Raw genomic sequence first — 21,007 nt, forward strand, 5'->3', positions numbered from 1 at the left:
TCAACTATAATGAATGCTCATTCAAAATAGCAGTCTACAGAAAATAGGTTACACTCAACTGTATTTATATGAATTACATAACTGTATTACAGATTACGTTTTATATCAATACTATTGATATTAAATGTTTAATGTTACAGTCAACCAATTAGAGAAAATGAAGATTTTTATCATAATACCAGCTCTAATACATTTAACAATGTGTATGTAATGTTCCAATATACTGATTATATTTGAAGCCCTACTTACTGTACATTTTGGCATAGTTCTTCTACACCATTTGAGGAAATGCAAAAATAATTAGAGCCTTAAGCGTATATAACTTTCAGAATCCATAACAAATTTAGAGCAGTTTTAGTTTTGTGATCATTTACGGGAAAAAAGTATATACATGAAACATTTCTGAGCTATAGGTTGGTGCAAAAATAACTGCAATTTTTGCCATGTTTAAAAAAGGTTTTACCATTAAAATAATGGCAAAAACTGCAATTACTTTTGTACCAATCTAATACATATTCTGAGCAATGAGAATTACCTTTTTTTACTGACACAGAATGCAACAAAATGTTAAGAATTTAAAAAGTAAGTTTGTAAATAGTTTTACATTAGTATTTACAACAAATTCTATTAATATTCACAGGCTCTAATATAACAGCTGAGCAAAACAAATATCATTTAGAGAGACAGATATTAGAATATTCTTAAAACCTAAACGTTTATTCAGAGCAAAATTAATTGTAATTTAAGTAAATTAATCTGAATTATGAAGACAACTAAATACATTGCTTTCATTACTATCTTAAGGATTGTAGCTCTAGATTTTTGTTAATTTTTGGTACATCTGCTCACATAAGCTCCAAGCAACCATTTACCTGAAACTCATTACAAAAATATGCAAATAGTTTTAGAGAGTACCATTTTTTAAAAGACTTTTATTTTAGAAAGGAAATCAGTATATGGAAGAGATATCTGCACTCCCATGTTTGTTGTAACACTGTTCACAATAGCAAAGACTTGTGTTTTTTTTTTTTTTGTTAGACAGAGTCTCACTCTGTGGCCCAGGCTGGAGTGCAGCAGTGCAATCTCAGCTCATTGCAACCTCTGCCTCCCGGGTTCAAGTGATTCTCCTGCCTCAATTAAAAATTTTTTAAGTTAAATTACAGCCAAATGACAAAAGCAATGAAATTATATTTTAAAATATTAAATTAGTGTGACAATGTAAGTAATTATGTGTTTAATTTGTTTACTTGTTTAGGTTTAAAGCAAATCAGTAAGTTTAGTTTAATGGAAAATATAATATGCACACATAGACGCTTTGGAACCTGATGGACCACCATTTGAGTCTTTGTCATTGTTAATGTTACTTATTTTTAGACACTTTTTTTAGACACTTCTCTTTACACACTGGTGAATTATTTTGATTAACCAATCAATTTAATAAAGCATTACAAGTTACTTTCTTATTGGAGACAGAGTCTCATTCTGTCACCCAGGATGAAGTGCAGTGACACTATCTCAGCTCACTACAACTTCTGCCTCCCAGGTTCAAGTGATTCTCATACCTCAGCCTCCCAAGTAGCTGGGATTACGGGTGTGCACCACCATGCCGGGCTAATTCTTATATTTTTAGTAGAGACAGGAGTTTTACCATGTTGGCCAGGCTGGTCTCAAACTCCTGACCTCAGGTCATCTGCCCACCTTGGCCTCCCAAAGTGCTGGGATTACAGGCATGAGACAACACGCCCAGCCATAAGAGCGAAGATTTGGAAGCAACCACAGGGTCCAACAACAGATGAATGGATAAAGAAAATGTGGTACTTATACACAATGGGGTAGTATTCAGCCATAAAAAAGAATGAAATCTTGTCATTCGTAACAACACAGATGGAACTGAAGGTTATTATGCTAAGTGAAATAAGGCAGGCACAGAAAGACAAACATCACATGTTCTCACTTATTTTTGGGATCTACAAATCAAAACAGTTGAATTCATGAGATCGTAGAGGATGGCTACTATAGACTGGGAAAGGTAGTGGGAGGAAGAGGAGGGAGGTGGGGATGGTTAATGAGCACAAAACTAATAGAATGAATGAATAAGGCCTAGTATTTGATAGCACAGCAGGTGACTACAATCAACAAGTTATACATTTTTAAATGACTAAAGGAGTATAATTGGATAGTTTGTAACACAAAGGATAAATGCTTGAAGGGATGGATACCCTCTTTAACACCATGTGATTATTATGCATTGCATATCTGTATCAAAAGATCTCATGTACCCCATAAATATATACACCTATGTACCCACAAAAACTAACATTGAAAAATAAAGATTTTATATTTTTAAAGAGAAAAAACAAGTAAGTGGGTACCCATAATTTGTTTTTAGATGCACTATTTGAGGAAACATTTTTTAAAAGGGCCTTGGGCCGAGTTCAGTTTCTAGGTCTATCACTTATCAAGTGTGTGACCTTAGGCCAAGTTATCATTTCTGTACCTCAGTCTCCTCATCTGTAAAACAGGAGTAATTAACAGAACCTATCTCAGAGTTGCTGGGAGAATTAAATAAGTGTGATTCATGTAAAGTGCTTAGTATAGTGTCCAATATGTTCAATAAATACTAGTATTTTTATTAGGGTCAACAAGTTCTAGCCAATCCTTCAATGACTAACTGCCATTTAGTTTGGCACAGTGGTTAAAAGGGGTTTCTCATATTATACCTCTAGTAGTATTTAAATCCTGGCTCCAGTACCACCTGCTAACAATGTAACCTGCTGCGCCCCAGTTTTTTCCCTTATCTGCCCCCAGAGATAATAACTGTACCTTTCTCAAAGGGTTATTATAGGGATTGAGATAACAAATGTGAAATGCTTAGTACTAGCTTGGCGGACTAAGTGCCTAATAATCACCAATAAAAATTCATAATTATCATATTATATGCCTATTTTAGGATTCCTAGTCTCTTTACACCTAAGTCTAAATATACTTGGATAGCTTCCTCCTACCCAGAGACCTCTGGGGCTAGCTTATGGTTCAATTAGCCACTTCGACTACCCATTTAAGAAACAGCATCTTTACTGGTGAGTTGGTAATATACACATACAAGTGAATGTATAAAGATATTTGAGTTCCCAAAGTTGAACTCATTCATTCAACTAATGCAGATGCTGGGTTTCTAAAGTCATTTCCCCCAGCAGATTATACAAAAGCATTATAGCTAAATACAGTTTTTGCCTTTATTAATTAAATCCTATGTGACATAAACACAGTAGAAATCTATATCCTGTCAAATTTTTGGCAGTTTTCAACTATGTGTAAATACATAAAGAGAATACGTGTTTCAAGGCTTATATCTAAAGAGGAATGGATTGTTCTTATTTTTATATTTTTAATGAGACAGGATCTTGGCCCTGTCGCCGAGGCTACAGTATAGTGGTGTGATCACAGCTCATTTCAGCCTCCAACTCCTGGGCTCAAGCAAGCCTCTCACCTCAGTCCCCTGAGTAGCTGGGACTGTAAGTGTGCACCACCATGTCTGGTGTTTGTTGTTGTTGTTTGTTTGTTTGTTTGTTTGAATTTTTGTAGAGAAAAGATCTTGCTCTGTTACTTAGGCTGGTCTCAAAGTTCTGAACTCAAGTGATCCTCCTTCCTTGACCTCCCAAAGTCCTGGAATTACAGGTATGAGCCACCGTGCCCAGCCACATTACTCATTCTTACGCCTGAACTCTGAATTTAAAAATTTTAAGGGACAATTTTAATACCAAATAGGAAAGAATATTACTTATAAACAACCAGAAAAAACTTTAAAGTCCAAAAATAAAAAAAACTGCTAAGCTGTATACAACAGCTCTATGGAACACAATGCAAATTATTAAAATAAATATAAATATCTATGGTAAAATATTAAGAAAAAAACAAAATTATATATATTTTCCTAATTATATCTATATAAAAACATTCATGGAGAAAAAATACTGTATTAGGGTAGTGGTTTATATGTGATTCTACATAAAGGTTCTGAAAAAAATCACTTATATGGAAAAGCTCACTTCTCAAGCATCCAGAAACATGAAATGTTATTGTACTTAGCAATATAATCCTCAAGAAGCATAAATAAGGTGTGAGTTTAATTCTGTAAAACATTTTCTGTTCCTATCCCAATTTGAACATTGCTAATCACTTTTTCTTCTCTAAAACAATAAGATAGGAAAAGAGAAAGGTATCCCAATCAGGTCCACAAGGAGGTTAAAAATATATATAAGAAAACAACAATGAACAATTAACTATTGCTATTGTCCCTATACATCAGTAAAATATTTCAACTTTTATCTATCGATAGAGTTTAAATACGAGGGATGCAACTGAAGTGAAGTCAACTTGCTTTGTCCAAAGAATCATGTTTTCAATCACAATCTTTTTTCAAACGAAGTAGTTTTATTATGTTACTCGAGCTACCATGGCCCCCAAGCTGCCATAAAAACCACTCTACATACACATGAAATTAAAGAAGCAGGCATTGCATTACAATCATCTAAACGGTATTGTTTTTAAAATAATAAAGGCATGCATATTTTATTAAATAACTTGGGTTGGCAATTTATACATAGAAGTCAGAGATAATTATTGAGATATACTTTCTAATCTGAATGACTTTCTACCTCGAGTGGCAGAAATGGCCATTTCAACACTGTGAAATCAACTGCATACACTACTTCCTTGTTCAAAGACTACCCATGGAGCAAATACACTATTTCCTCTCCCCACTACATCCACTTAAAAGATATGGTATAGAGGCCAGGTATGGTGGCTCACGAAACCCCATCTCTACTAAAAATACAAAAAACTTAGCCGGGCGTGGTGGCGGGTGCCTGTAGTCCCACCTACTTGGGAGGCTAAGGCAGGAGAATGGTGTGAACTCGGGAGGCGGAGCTTACAGTGAGCTGAGGCAGTAAGCTGAGACACAGAGCGAGACTCCACCTCAAAAATAAATAAACAAACAAACAAACAAATAAAAGATATGGTATAGAAAGCATCAAAGGACAGAGAAGTGCCCTAATCCTGGCCTTGCCCATTTTTAAGCATTGTTTTAACTATGGGAAAGTCATTCAATCTTTTCAGTGCCCTTAATCAAAAGATAATACTATCCAACCAACTTGTTTTGATAAATCAAAGTATTAACATGGGAGACTGCACAAACGCAAAATGCTATTATGGGGAGGGAGCGGAATACATCTATCTACCTTGATGCAGTTTAGTGAAACTTCAGTGATTCTGTCTCCCTTTGTTTTCCTAGATCTAAAATAAAATCTCAAGTTTATAGGTTCAGTAGCATCAATTATTAAAATTATTTTAAAGAACAGCATTAGAAATTCTTAAGATTATGTTCTCAGCATCAAAAGCAGCTATTAAAATATGCAGCACATAGAAAGGAGTGGTAATAAAACAGGTAAATTCTGAAGGAAAGAGCTATGATTAGGATAAAGAGGAAAAAAAAAAACATGTGAACATGAGAAAACTTTATTTGAAACATAGAAAAAGGGAGAGGCATAAAAACAAAACAGGTTAGTAAAGAGCCAAAAGAGGACTTCTATTATTTACTCAAGGAGAAAAAGTAAATGTATTCCCACTGTCGACTACTTCATACTTTCGCAAATCCACTCATTAAATTAAACACATTTATTCTATGAAATAAAATAGAAACTGACTTTATTTTAAGGGTTCCAGCATCCCAGAGCCAAAAACAAATAGTGCCATCTGCCCCAGTAGAAGATAGATATCTCTTTGAGCCACTGCACAATGGTGAGAACTGAAAAGACAATCACAGAAAAAAAATCTTTACAAGAGTGACACAGTACAAATAAAATCTACTTTTTGCCATACAAATAGCAACTAACAGAAACAGTTAGAAAATGGCAAGAATTTACCAAGGTTATATTACTTAAAGTCCATATATTTATAAAGAAAGCAGTCTTCATTTTAGTTGGCCTTATATACTGGATTATAAAAGTGATTATAAAAGTAACTTCTTAAAATTTAATAACCAAAAGTGACTTCATTAAATTTACTTTACATTATAACAACAAAAAAATGTATAGGGATTAAGACAATTACCTGTAGTGATGTAATAGATGCACTATGGCCCTGAAGAACAGCCAAAGGTGCACAGGTTCGAAGACACCAGACTCGGATCATTTTATCACAACTTCCAGCTGCTATCATGGTATTCTCATAGTTTACAGCCATGTCTGATATTTCAGCAGCATGTCCTCTTAAGGTAGCTAATAACCTCCCATCATCTGTTGCCCATATTTTCACAAGACAGTCATCAGAACCCTTAAAGTAAGAATGGATATTAATAGCATTAACCCTATACATTTTAATTCAAAATCTTAACACTAATAAATCATATCTGTTATGTCCACTTCGGAACAAGTATCTTTTTAAATACCAAAAAGTGTTAAATATTTGTGTTAGGAATTTTCCTCTACACAAAGCTCTTTATTAAATTAAATCACTGAAAAAGAGCACTTGTGTACTCACCAGCAAATAAGAGAAGTGGAATACTGACGATAATTAATATTTACCTTTGGTTCCCTATCTACTATCAAAGTACCCTCAATGTGGATTTCTGTAAAAGAATTTGAAATCCTGAAGTAAAAAATATATATATATATATAGTTGCAAAACAAATGCAAGATACAATGGTGACTAATATTATCTATTTTGTTTTGTAATACAAAACTAAAAATAAGCTTGTTTGGGGCTTTTTCTCTCAGGAAGCTAGGAGTTTCCTATCACTGATCTTCAGCTGAAAACATGACATCATCTATCAGAAAAAAAATTAACCTTATCTGTATGAAGTCAATAAAAATGCATAAATTACTTGTTTACTCTGCCATAGTAGTGTAAGTCCAGAAAGAAATTGTAAAGGATATGGAGTTTCCTATGAATACCTATATTGACAAATGAACATTCCGATTTTATATAGCCAAAATAGAGATAGAACATTTAGACTTTTTTATTATAAACATTTTAAATATATAAGAAAGTAGAAACAATAGTGTCGTTAATCCCCATATATCTACTTCCCAGATTCAAAACTTAATTTTTTGCCACATTTTCTAGTCTTTAACACAAGGTTAAAAGAGAAAACACACACTCTTGCAAAATTACTGAATATTTTACGGGATACAGTTTTACTAAGGGTTCATGTTAGAATGCTTAACGACCTTCCAATCTAATTCTTAAAGAAACACCTTCATATCTGACATTAGAAAGAACTCAAAAGGACCTACAGAGGCATATAATTCAGACAACTTTCTGCATCATACTGACAATAAATATAACATACAAATGTTTCCAAACACTGTATCAACAGAATATGTTAAATGTTGTATCTTAAATCCGACTCCGCCAATGCTACCTAAAACACCCCCCAATTAACTATAAAACCAGTTCTTCTGACTGAGTTCTTCATCTACAAAATAAGGAGGCTAAATTGAATGGTCTTTAAAGTTCCCTATACCTTTAAAATTAAGTGATTCACGCATTCATTTATCTCTTTGCCTTGTGATTATGTGACAACCACTAAAGATATAAGAATGAGATATAAAGACACAGTATTCTTGTCCTTGTGAAGCTAGACAGAAGAATGTAAATGTAATAATGTACTATATATTATATAGGACATATAAACACTTATATGTCCTAAGTGTTTAACCACTGTTAATCAGCAAAGATTCAAACAAGGAAACAGTCTACTTTTCCTGAGAAGATGGAGAGGTACAGTGTGGAAAGGAACCCAGAAGCGGTGATGCTTGAATAGAGTCTCACGCAAGAAGAGGCAATGTAATGTAACGGCTTAGAGGAGAGCCTCCAGGGTCAAATGTATGACTGGACATGTTACATATACTTCTTGTGCCTCAGATTTCTCATCTATGCCTACCTCATAGGATTGTCACAAAACTAAATGAGAGTGAAGAGATAAGACAGCGTCTGACACATGGTTACAGCTTTATCTTCTAACACTACTTTTGCTGCCGACAGTATTCATATTCTTATTACTTTAAAAAGAGCATTCCATAATGCGACTATAAACTATGGTCAAAGGCATGAAAATGTGAAACAATGTGAGTAGTTCATAGAACTGCAAGCAGCCTGCAAGGTTATTTACAGTGTGAGGTGAAGGCATACGGATGAAAAAGTAAGAAAAATTTGTGAAAGGCCTTTTATGGTTTACTAAGTCGTGTGTAATGAGGGTCACTGAAGATATCAAACAGGTGAGTATCGGTCATATTCGTGTTTTCTAAAGATCATCCTGGCATCAGTGTGAATTAGGATAGAAAGTAGGAGACCAGTTGAAAGTTGTTAAAAGAGTATGGTCAGGAGAGAATGAGTGGTAACACAAATTATTATAGCAAAAAAGAATAATCAAAGACATGGTTGTAACAGCTGTTTGGGGAATAAAAGGGATAAGGAACATATCACTGATTATCTGTTGGAAGTGAAGGAAGAGCTGTAGCAGACTATGACTCCCAGAAAGCTGGTCTATACCACCACCTGGCACATGGGAAACACATTAGGGATTTGCTGAGTAAAAAAACGCTTTAGGGCACTCATTCAAATTAAATTCTCTAAATTTCACAAACTGAATCAATGTGTTCACTACATTTGATTATCTTCCCAAAACTGAAGCAATATTTGGTTCTCAACTGCATTCAGTACAGAAAGAATTTTAAGTACACTACAGTAGGTAGACTATATAACAAAAGTAAAATCATGACATCATGTTACCTTCAAATACCAATACAATTCATATCATTCTTATGAATCTTTGAATGTGTTTTACATTTCACTATAAAGGTGCTTCATGTATTTTTCATGTTAACAAATAAAAACACCAGTCTTTTGACCAAAATGTCAGTTTTAATAAAAGGAACAACGGCAATCTGTGACCTAAAATTAACCTCCAGTGACTTTCATCAATTAAAATGTAACAGGAAGTCCCACTATATTCCTACTGGGTTTATCATTTAGTTATCTTACCAATTCAGTATTGCTTGATTAAATCTGCTCTTTTTAGACAAGTGCTGAAACAAACAAAAATACATATTCTTCCCTCTGAGTGCGTATTATCTCAATTAACCTTTCTTTTCTTCCATCAAATTGCCAGAGAGAAATTTTTGACCATCCTTTCACAAAAATCTCTCTCCATTATCCTCTTCCATGACCCACAGAAGTTTGCTGCCCCTACCCCTAATTCCACCACCCAGGACTGCTGGAAGATTTTCAAACAGAATTCTCAGCATTCTTAAGCAATTTCTATCTCATATATCATCACTTGTGATAATTAATTCACCTTTATGGAAATTTGAAACAAAAGATAATCTGAGCACAAATTCAATAAATTAAGATGACTATACAATATACAAGTACTCAAAAATAATTGACTAAAAGAACTGCAGAGGAAAAATTAAATGTATTGGGAAAAAATGTTTAAAGTACTATAAATGTGTTTTATTTTATTATTTATATACTTCTTTGTTTAGTTTGAGACAGTCTTACTCTGTTACCCTGGCTGGAGTACAGTGGCATGATCATGGCTCACTGTAACCTCCACCTCCCAGGTTCAAGTGGTTCTCATGCCTCAGCCTTCTGAGTAGCTGGGATTACAGATGTGCACCCCTACACCCAGTTAATTTCTGTATCTTTACTAGAGATGGGGTTTCGCCCTGGTGACCAGGCTGGTCTCGAACTCCTGGCCTCAAGTAATCCACCCACCTTGGCCTCCCAAAGTGCTGGGATTACAGGCTATAAATGTGTTTTAAATAAATGAAGAAGAATGAATTAAAAATTCATAAATATCATTATTTTTAAAAAGACCAAAACGTCTAACATAAATTGAACAGATACACTCTCTTTTCCATAAGCCTACCTCTAGTTCCACAAATGTCACTAAGATCAACAAGCCAAAAAGTAAGATATTATAGTCTTTCAGCCAAAGAAAAATAAAATGTTAAAGCCAAGTTATGGATATTAAAAACAATGGTATGTAAACGGTGAAAAGGGGCCATGACATAAGATACACCTCTTCTAAGGTGTATGAAGGAAAAAGAAGTAGCGAGAGATCATGTAACCTCAGCAAAAACAAAACAAAACAAAAATCAGAGGATTAAAAGTGAGAGGGAGAGAACAACAGAATGAACTAAAAAAGTGAAGAAAGTTTGGAAATGCAGTGAAATAAAAGCAGCAAGAAAGGTGGAAAAATTCTGCAAGCAACAATTAAAAGACCTGCTAAATTGAAATAGCATGATGTTAGAAATACCTCAACTGACATAGTTTTTTTTTTCAGCAAAGCTCCAATACCCAGGGGAAAACAAAGTAGTCATTTCTTTTCAGTAACATCTCAATGTTGCTGGGGATTGCTGCTCGGGCTGGGAATTGGCAAATTATGAAAACTTAAAAGTCCAAAGTATAAGTGAAAATAAGTGATTAAGCTGGAAATGTTTTACCTAAGAATGACAATTGAGTTTTAAATGCCTGTTTAAGAGTTTGTATTTAACCTGCTCAGGTAGTCACCAGGCAATTTGTTAGCAGGCAAGACATGGTCACTATAGTATTTTAGCCAGATCCCGCTAGTGTCTATGTGAGTAATACATCTGAAGCTACAAGAAGAGGTTTAGATTAGAGATAGAGATCTGGGTGTTATCAGTTTATACCATAGTAGTCAAAACAATGATAGCAGACGAGATTGTCCAGAGAGAGTACTTAGTGTAGATTTTTTATCTGGAAAACTATGAACAGGTTTTAAGAAATCCATGGGGTGGGCACAAAATTTAAAATTCTTTTTTATAATTCATTTTAAAATCAAATTATTAAGCTAGTGTTTAATCACAAAAGAGAGTAGTAAATCACTTGTTTCATTTTTCTTCCCTTTTTTTTTTTTTTTTTTTGAGACAAGTCTTGCTCTGTCGCCCAGGCTGGAGTACTGTAGTGCGATCTCGCCTCACTGCAACCTCTGTATCCCAGGTTCAAGAGATTCTCCTGCCTCAGCCTCCCGAATAGCTGGAATTACAGGTGCCCACCACCACAAGCAGCTAATTTTTATATTTTTAGTAGAGACAGGGTTTCGCCATGTTGGTCAGGCTGGTCTCAAACTCCTGACCTCAAGTGATCTGTCTGTCTCAGCCTCCCAAATTGCTGGGATTATAGGCATGAGACACCACACCCAACCTCATTTTTCAATAATGTAAAATGGTCATAATTACTGTGAAAGAGTGCTCATTAATATTATCATTTGTTTATATCAAACTTAGCATAAGCTAGAAAAATCTCAAGAAAATCTGTATAGCCTTTAGCTTATTTAAATCCCAAAACAATGAGACACCAAATTTACGGGATTTTTTTTAAGTCAAGACAATCTTGTCATCAAAGGATGAAGCCAAGGAAGCTAAAAGAGTACATCTCTATACTTGAAAACACAACAGCATAGATATTATTTATGAGAACGTGTGTTGAGAAAGGGTGGGAATTAAACAAAATTTACATTTTCCCAATCCTAAGAATTTGGCTTCAAGTACTCTAAAAATTAGCTTAGCCTACTGCCACACCTGAAAAAAACCACACACATTATGATAAAGAAATGTGCCTTAAAAAACAGTCAACACGCTTCTGCACTTTAGGACGAAGGAAGAAAACAGCATCAGACATTTACTCTGTAACCACTGTTATTTCTTCTAGTACTTTTACAGTATGGAGGTAATGGTACCTATTACTTTTCCCTTCAGCATGCAGCTGCATTTCTTACTATAAGCAATTAGCATTTTTTTCTGTATATCCAAAAACAGTTCTGATTTTGTAAATACCTTTAAAAACTTCAACATTCTTCAAAATAAAAAGTTTGAGAGGCAAGACTCAAATAAAAACAAATACAGTCATACCTCCTAGATACTGCAGGCTCAGTTCCAGACCACCACAATTAAGCAAGTATTCCAACGAAGCAAATCACACAAATTTTTTGGTTTCCAAGAGTTGTAAGAGTTACATTTACATTATGCTGCAGTGTATTAAGTGTGCAATATCATTATGTCTAAAAAAAAGGGCACACATTAATTTAAAAATACTTTATTGCTAAAAAATGCTAATTAACTGAAACTTCAGCGAGTAGTAATATTTTTGCTGGTGGAGGGCTTTGCCTTGATGTTGACAGCTGTTGGCTGATCAAAGTGGAGTTGCTGAAGGTTGGGGTAGCTGTCACAACTTCTTAAAATAAGACAACAATGAAGTCTGTTGCATCCATTGGACTCTTCCTTTCACAAGAGATTTCTCTGCAGCATGGAATGCTATCTGACAGCATTTTACCCACAGTAGAACTTACTTCAAAATTGGACTCAGCCCTCTCAAATCAAGCCACTGGTTTACCAACTGAGTTCATGTAATATTCCACATCCTTTGTTTTCATTTCAACAATGTTCACAGCATCTTGACCAGGAGCAAATTCCATCCTAAGAAACTACTTTCTTTGCTCATCCATAAGCAGCAACTCCTCCCCCATTTAAGTTTAATCATGAGATTGCAGCAATTCAGTCAGACCTTCAGGCTCCACTACTAATTTTAGTTCTCTTGCTATTGCAGTTACTTCCACCACTCAAGTCTTGAACCTCTCAAAGTCATCCACGGGGGATGCAATCAACTTCTTCCAAACTCCTGTTAATGTTGACATTTTGACCTCCTCCCAAGAATCACGAATGTTCTTAATGGCATCTAGAATGGCGATAATAATTGATTCTCAATTACAGGTGAAACAGGAGGTTTTCGATGTACTTTGCCCAGATCCATCAAATGAATTACTATCCATGACAGCTATAGCCACATGAAATGTATTTCTTAAATAAGACTTGAAAATCAAGAATTACTCCTTGATCCACAGGCTGCAGAATAAATGTACTGTCAGCAAGCATAAAAACAACACTGATCTCCTTGTACATTTCCATCAGAGTTCTTGGGTGATCAGGCATCTTGTTAATGATCAGTAACATCTTGAAAGTAATCTTTTTTTTTTTTTTCTGAGCAGTAGGTATCAACAGTGGGCTTAAAATATTCAGTAAACCACACTATAAAAAGATATGCTATCATCCAGGCTTTGTTGTTCCCTTTACAGAGCACAAGCAAAGCAGATTTAGCATAATTCTTATGGTCCTAGAATTTACAAAATGGTAAATGGACACTGGTTTTAACTTCAAGTCACTAGCTGCATTAGCCTGGAACAAAAGAGTCAGCCTGCTTTTTGAAGCTCTGAAGCCAGACATTGACTTCTCTCTAATTATGAAAGTCCAGATGACATATTTTTCCAATATACAGCTGTTTCACCTGTAATTGAGAATCTATTGTTTAGTGGAACAACTTTCTTCAATGATCTTAGCTAGATCTTTTGGATAATTTGTGGCAACTACTTCATCAGCACTTGCTGCTTCACCTTGCACTTTTATGTTACAGAGATGGCTTCTTTCCTTAAACCTCATGAGCCAACCTCTACTAGCTCCAACTTTTCTTCTGTAGCTTCCTCATCTCTCAGCCTTCACAGAATTAGTTAGGGTCTTGCTCTGTATTAGCCTTTGGCTTAAAAGACTATTGTGGCTAGTTTTGATCTCCTATACAGACCACTTATACTTTCTCTATATCAACAATGAGCTCTTTAACTTCCTCGTGATTTGTGTGCTCGCTGGAGTGGCACATTTAATTTCCTTCAAGAACTTTTCCTTTACATTCACAACTTGGGCTAACTCTTTGAACATGCATTCCTCACTTGCCTTAATCTTTTCTAGCTTTTCTAGCTTTTGAATTAAAGTGAGAGACCTGAGACTCTTCCTCTCGCTTGAACACTAAGAGGCCATTGTAGGGTTATTAATTGGATTAATTTCAATAGGCAGGCCCAAGGAGAGAAAAATGGGGAAGGGTCAGTTGCTGGAGCAATCAGAACACATGTAGCATTCATTGATTTTAAGTTCACCATCTTATAAGGGCACAGTTCATGGCACCCTAAAAGACTTACAATAGGAACATCAGAGATCACAGATCACCATTAACAGTTATAATAATAATGAAAAAGCTTGAAATATTGTTAGAAGTACCGAAATGTGAAAGAGACAAGACTTGAGCATATGTTGTTAGAAAAACGGTGCTGACAGACTTGCTTTACTCAGGGTTATCACAAACACACAATTTGTAAAAAATAAAGTATTTGCAAAATGCAATAAAGAAAGGGACAATGAAACAGGGAATGTCTGTATTGGCGTTTTTCATAAAGCTTAGGCAATGTCTAGTAACACATTTGACTTTAATGTTCTCATGAAGAAAAGTTCCACAGGTCTTTGTGACGTGGTTTTCTACTGTTATGCACTTTAGTATCAAAATTCTCCTCAAAATCCAGAAAAAAATGGCCTATGTACTGCCATGAAAACTTCAAACAACTTCAGACACAGGGCCATGAATCATTTCAATTCGATGCAGAAACCAAACAGCACCTAAAGTCCATGCCCCCAAATTTTAATAATTTAATGAGTTTCCAGAGGTTAAGCTTCAAAAGGCCTAATTGAACTATTTATTTATTTAAAGAAAAGCTAAGTTTCAGAACAACTTGATAGAGCTCTTTTTGGTATGGCTTATTTACAGATACTCTGACTATATAAATGAACTACAGGCCTTTCTATGCAAGGCCAAGAAGTCAATTTAGGCCCAGATGTTGCAAAACTATGAGGCAGACAATAAGAGAGGACAATTCTGTTCAGTAATAAAGTCATTTGCAGGAAGCAGCATAAATGACAAGGAATGGTTGAATTTTCTTAGTGAAATCATGCCCCAAAGAGTTGAAGAAATCAATGACTAACATTGATTAACACCGAATGACTTACATTCTTGAGTGTGCAGGATGGCAGCTAAGAAACAACTTGTCCAAACACTGAAACTCCCTCTACTTAAGAGATAGAAGAACTGGCTGAAATCAGCTGGAACCAAGATGGCCAATGGAATCTACACAGAATGAGCTTGCTGACATCAAAGCCTGACTATCTACCACTTTTCATACTAACTACCCTAGAATTTGCTCATGTGACCCATTAGTTAGCATAATGAGATAACTGTGCCTATCCAAGGACATTCCAGATCTCCCCCTTCTGTCCACAAACACCTACTAATCTCAGAATTCACCCCTACTGAACCTCTAATAAAAATACTGCCTTGAAACCAGCATGAGGAGACAGATTTGAGCTTGACCCCTGAGTCTTCTTGGGAGTTGACTTTCAATATAAAGCTTTTCTTTTCTCAAAAACCCAGTGTCATAGTATTGGCTTCTAGCACACTGGGCAGCAAGCCCCCTTTGCTCAGTAACACAAGCAGAAAACCGTATACACTGGGAAACCGTTTACTTCTGGTTCAGATAACCTGAGAAACCTTAAAATTAAAATATTCACCTGTATACCTAAAAGAGAGGCATCAATCATACAAAGATTACTACTTTGACATGAAAATAAAAGAAATGATGTGATTTTTTAACTAAAAATATCTTCGAGAATTTGGCATTCCTTGAAAACCTGTTATCTGGCAGAGTCAACAAGGAGAATTTTAATTTCTCTTGAGGCTACTTTACGGCTTTATGAGTCAGAGATCTCATCTCTGATTGTCATTAGAATAAGCAGCAGAAATGAATACCAAAAATGTCTACATTGTCATATTTACTACAATTTCATTTACCTATTCAAGCTAAAAAGTAATCTGCTTTTCTAGCAAAACTAAAAATTGTGTACAATTTAAATTTAGTTCAATTCTTTTCTGGGTCATTTATTTTCTTTCTTACCAATGTATCAGACCTGTGTTTCATTTCCCTTACAAATCAGCCTAAACCTCAGGGTCAAACATTTCAACACATGCCTTATTTCATTCTTGACCTTTATTCATCTATACTACCAATGACCAATCCGGCGCTAATCTAACCATCACTTGCTCTGATACTGCTACCAGGATGCCAAGAAGCATTACGGTAAGGAATATAAGCATACTAATTCCACAACACTACAAATTCATGAATCTCCTATTTACTTGGTAGGCTAAGCATAATCAGCAATCATTTTTTCTGTCTCTTTCAAATACTCTTCTATTGCCAAGCTTTATCACTAATATCTAGAATCCAGTCCCATTTCATAATCAAGACTCTCATCAGATAGACTATTTTATATTGAAAAGTAGAATCTGTTAATTGCAGACCTAATAACTACCTTTCTAAAAAGTCCACACTGCTATTTTATACATCCCACCTCCTTAAAAATCATTACATATCAACAATCTCCTCTCGTATCTTCAAATTTGCTATCTTAGTAGTTTCTTCCTCTCAACTCAGTTTTCCTACACTTTATTGTCCTCTAAATTACCATACTCTGCCTCTTTTCCATTATTAAACATGCTAAATGCTCACTATTGCTTCTATACCACCTCCTATGCACTTAAAATAACTGTGAATTTCAAACGTACAAAAGTTTCAAGAACAGTACAAATGTTTCCCGTATCTCCATCACCACCTTTCTTCCCTCCCTCTCTCTCCATATAACATACAAACATAACTCCATGACCATTAATCTTTATTCTGAACCATTTAAAAGCAAGGCTGCTGACTTCATACCCTATTACCTCTAAATATCAGTGTGTATTTTTCTAAAACATATTTCCCTATGTAAGTTAGGAAATCAATACTGATAACACTACCAATAACAATACTGGTAACAACCAAATCTACAGGCCCCATTCAAATTTTGCCAACTATTTTGTCAACAATGTTCTCTTTTCCTTTTTGGTCCACAAACCCATATACATTATATTTAATTGGCATGTCTCATCAGGCTCCTTCAATTTGGAATACTTTCTTAGGCTTTCTCTTTCATGTCCTCAGCAGGTTATAAAGAATACAGGCCTTACAATCTGCAGGATGACCCAAAACATAGGTCTGTCAATGTTTCTTCATGACCAGATCCATGTCATATTATCTTTTGCAGTAATTCCACAAACAAGAAGCTGTGTTTTTCTCAGTGCACCACTTCAGAGAACACACAATGTCAACGCATCCCAGAGCTAGTGAAGTTAACATGGTTACATTAGTATTTCCAAAGTTTTTCCCCTGTAAATTTGCAATGTTTGCTCTTTAATTGATTAGCATCTTTTGGGGACATATTGCAAGATCTTCAAACTAAGATCTTCTACTGGTCTCTACCCGCTAATTAAAAAAAAAAAAGAAAATGAGCCACATGAATGAATACTTTGGAGAAGGGAATCCCAGGCAACGTCCTAATGCAAGACTTTAAGTCACAAATGGGCTTCACAAGTCTTAAGTACAAGGGATCAGTGTACCTGAAGTACAGTAGCAGAGAGGAACTTATCTTACAGATATTTGTATGTATTTCCCCTATCAGATGGTAAATGTTTTGCAAGAATGGACATTAGTCATTTTTATATCTCAAATTGTTTGATTCATTCATCATTTGTGGTATGCCTCCTGTATACATCAGATACTCTGCAAGGCACTACAGATCTAAAAAATAACAATAACAAAGACAAAGACAAAACTCACAACTTATTAGGAAAACAGAAATCTGTCATTGGAATGTAATAGGAAAATACAATATAATAGAAGCACAAAGTTAAGTGGCAGTACTCCACATTCTTCTGAATGTCTATCACATCTTTTAACTGTCAAGTTTCAAAAGTTTAGTGTATTCAATTTTTCAATTCCCATTCCCTCTTCAGTGTACTGCAATCTCATTCCTATCTCTAATGCTAAACTGAACATTTTTTGGTCTTAGTCTGTTGGAGCTGCTATAACAAAATACCTTAGACACTTGTTAATTTGTAAACAGAATTTTATTACTCGCAGTTCTGGAGGCTGGGAAGGCCAAGGCCAAAGTGCCAGTAGATGTGGTGTCTGGTAAAGGATCTCTTTGTGCTTCTAGCTGTGTCTTCACATGGTTCCCTTGAGCCTCTTTTGTAAGGGCACTAATCCCATTCACAAGGGCTCCATTTTTTTTTTCTTTTTTTTTTTTGAGACGGAGTCTCACTCTGTCGCCCAGGCTGGAGTGCAGTGGCCGGATCTCAGCTTACTGCAAGTTCCACCTCCCCAGGTTCACACCATTCTCCCGCCTCAGCCTCCTGAGTAGCTGGGACTACAGGCGCCCGCCACCTCGCCCAGCTAGGTTTTTGTATTTTTTAGTAGAGACGGGGTTTCACCAGGTTAGCCAGGATGGTCTCGATCTCCTGACCTCGTGATCCACCCATCTTGGCCTCCCAAAGTGCTGGGATTACAGGCTTGAGCCACCGCGCCTGGCCCTAGGGCTCCATTTTTGAGACCTCATCTCCTAAAGCCTTCACCTCTTAATACCACCACACTGGGGATTAGGTTTCAACACAATAATTTTGAGGCGACAGAAACATTCAGACCATAGCAGTCATCAATTACCTTGACAAACCCAAAGGATGTTTTAGAGTACTAATCTTACTTTAGGTTTCTGCCTTTCATGAAATTCTAGTCTCCTGGCTTCTAAGATATCAGACTTTGTTTTTTTCCCCCCTAGCCTCTCAGGCAGCTTCACGGTCTCCATTATTGACTCTTCTTTTGTCTGCTTTAAAAGCTGAAGTTTCAGTCTTCTCATTTTAGATACATACGAGATAATGTATTCCATTTTCCAAGCTGAATGATTCCTAAGCTAAATCTTCTAACCTAAATCTCTGAGTTCCCACTGCCTACTGGGCATTTCTATTTGGCTTTCCACATAGATATCTCCAAGTCAACATGTTTCACCTTCACAAACTTCTCCCCTTAAATTCCTACCACAGTAAATTACAGGACTTCCTAAATGACAGAAGTTAAAAATATGTCATCCTATACTCTTCCATCTCTCTCCCAACATACAAATCAGTCTCTTGAGTCTTACAAATCCTATTTTTAATCTGTCAATTCCATCCCACTGTGACTGTTTAATCCCTGACTTTTTTTATAGATCACTGCCAGAATCTTTTTGCCAATTTCTCTGTATATAGAGTTAGTTTGAATCCATCTTCTACAATAATGCCAAAGGGTTCAATGAAAAGAGAAATTCTACTCACTCTTCTAACCAAATCAATCATTAGCTCTCCACTGCCTTCAGAAAAGAAATCCACTATTTAGCAGGTCACAAAAGTATCTTGATTTTGTACCACACCAATATCTCTAGCTCTTTATGATGAGCCATATTTATTCTATGCCACATCCATTAATACACAATTGCATGTTACATTCTCCCCAAGTCTGTAAATGCCTTTCCCTAAGTGTGCAATATCCAATTCAACTCCTAAAGTTACCAAGCTGTTATTACTCTAGTAAATTTCCCTTACCATCTCCTACCACAAGGTTGGATTAGATACCTATCTCCTATGCTGTCTCAGCGCCTCGTATACCTCCTGCCAAGGTTTTATCACATTATATCAATATTGTTTGTTTACCATCTGTGAACTCTCAAAGAATAAATACTACTTTCAATTCTATATCCCAACGGCTTAGAACAGTAGCTGGTTCATAAAACTCTGAAGTTCATTAAAGGAATGCATAAACTCATTTTCTTTATTATACAATATTAATTAGAATCAGAGAGACATTTTATGTTTCTGAAATGGGGGGAAAACTCTGCTTTTTATATGGTGTTCCATGTACTTTTGAGTGCCTTAGTTGTGAGAATTCATTAACTCTGCTTTTCTCTGGTAAATGTTACTTAAGGAAATGATTTTAAAACCAAGTAAAAAACATTAAAAGGCTAAGAGAGAATTAGGGAACAAAATCTGACTTGGCAATTATGCTATTTCCCTCCTTGGGTTTTTCTCATTAATATAATTAGGAAAGCACCCATTCTTAAAATACTATAGTACAAAATAATGATACGTTTTCCTAATAGAGAATATCAATTATCAATTACAATGATTTCCTTTTTAATTCTTGTATACTATTTATAAATAAGATTTGGATAAAAAATCAAAGATGAAATTTACTAAAATCTATAAGTAGCAGCAGGGAAAATCTAATGACTGCTTACTGTATATTTTGTTCAGTAGTAACTATACACATTAATTCACGTAATCCCACAAAAATCCTATGTGGTTGGTACTATTATTATCTACTCCCCTCTCTCTTTAGGAGATGAGAAAACTGGAGATTAAAGAGGTGAGGTAATCTGTCAGTTTCACTAGTAGAAGTCGTAAAGCTGTGACTAAAAGCCCTCTGATGTCAAAGTTGATGCTTTTAACCACAGTACTCTATGCCTCCAGCTATCCTGTTCAGAAAGGACTCAAGAGAATTAATCCCTTGGAAAAAGTTTTCAAATATATATATACAAATATCTTAGAAATAAATCTGCAAGGTCTTAAAATACCAATTATATAAAAAGGAAATATTGATTGGTCCATTACCAAATTGTTATCTCCAAAAATAATAACAGTATGTTCTCGCACAGGAGTGTTTCACCGGTCAATCATGATCTACTATCTTAAAGGCTGATTCTATGTATTTTCAAGACTGATTTCCAAAGGACGAGTGTCTAGTGTGTGCCTAGTGAAATGAAAAAAACACTCAGTGCCCACTTTATTAAAGAATAATATGAATAGTGGACATATGTGTACCCTACCACCACTTGAAGTGAAAATAATAAAAATACAAGAATTTTTTTAAAAAACAGTGCCCTCATATCTTTGTATCTCTTATTATAAGGTAACGTTCTGAAATCTGCAACTACAAATCACCAGTAAAAAATTACAAATGAGACTGAATTTGGCACAATTAACAAATTCTATCACATTCTTAAAAAATAAACATCTTTAGACTTTTGGTAAGACCATATAAAATAGCACAGCGCTACTTTTCTTCCCTTAATTGATGTGCTTTCAACTAAAGAAATAACCAAGAAACAGCTTCCTCTTCACATATTATTCCTGTTCTCTAAATCAC

The 21,007-nt window shown here is 35.3% G+C and overlaps 1 protein-coding gene across 3 annotated transcripts in view; it reads right to left on the minus strand.

Annotated features, from left to right (window-relative positions):
* PHIP (pleckstrin homology domain interacting protein) overlaps positions 1–21,007 on the minus strand; it is a 146,037-nt gene that overhangs the window by 87,126 nt on the left and 37,904 nt on the right. For all 3 annotated transcript variants that reach the window (XM_030929652.1, XM_030929653.1, XM_030929654.1), the window contains 2 exons: positions 6,112–6,333; positions 5,706–5,806 (listed from right to left, as the gene is read on the minus strand). In XM_030929652.1, the coding sequence (XP_030785512.1) occupies positions 5,706–5,806; positions 6,112–6,333 (323 nt within the window). The remainder of the gene's footprint in view (positions 1–5,705; positions 5,807–6,111; positions 6,334–21,007) is intronic.

Source organism: Rhinopithecus roxellana, chromosome 4 (genome assembly GCF_007565055.1).
Source record: "Rhinopithecus roxellana isolate Shanxi Qingling chromosome 4, ASM756505v1, whole genome shotgun sequence".
Lineage (NCBI taxonomy): Eukaryota > Metazoa > Chordata > Mammalia > Primates > Cercopithecidae > Rhinopithecus > Rhinopithecus roxellana.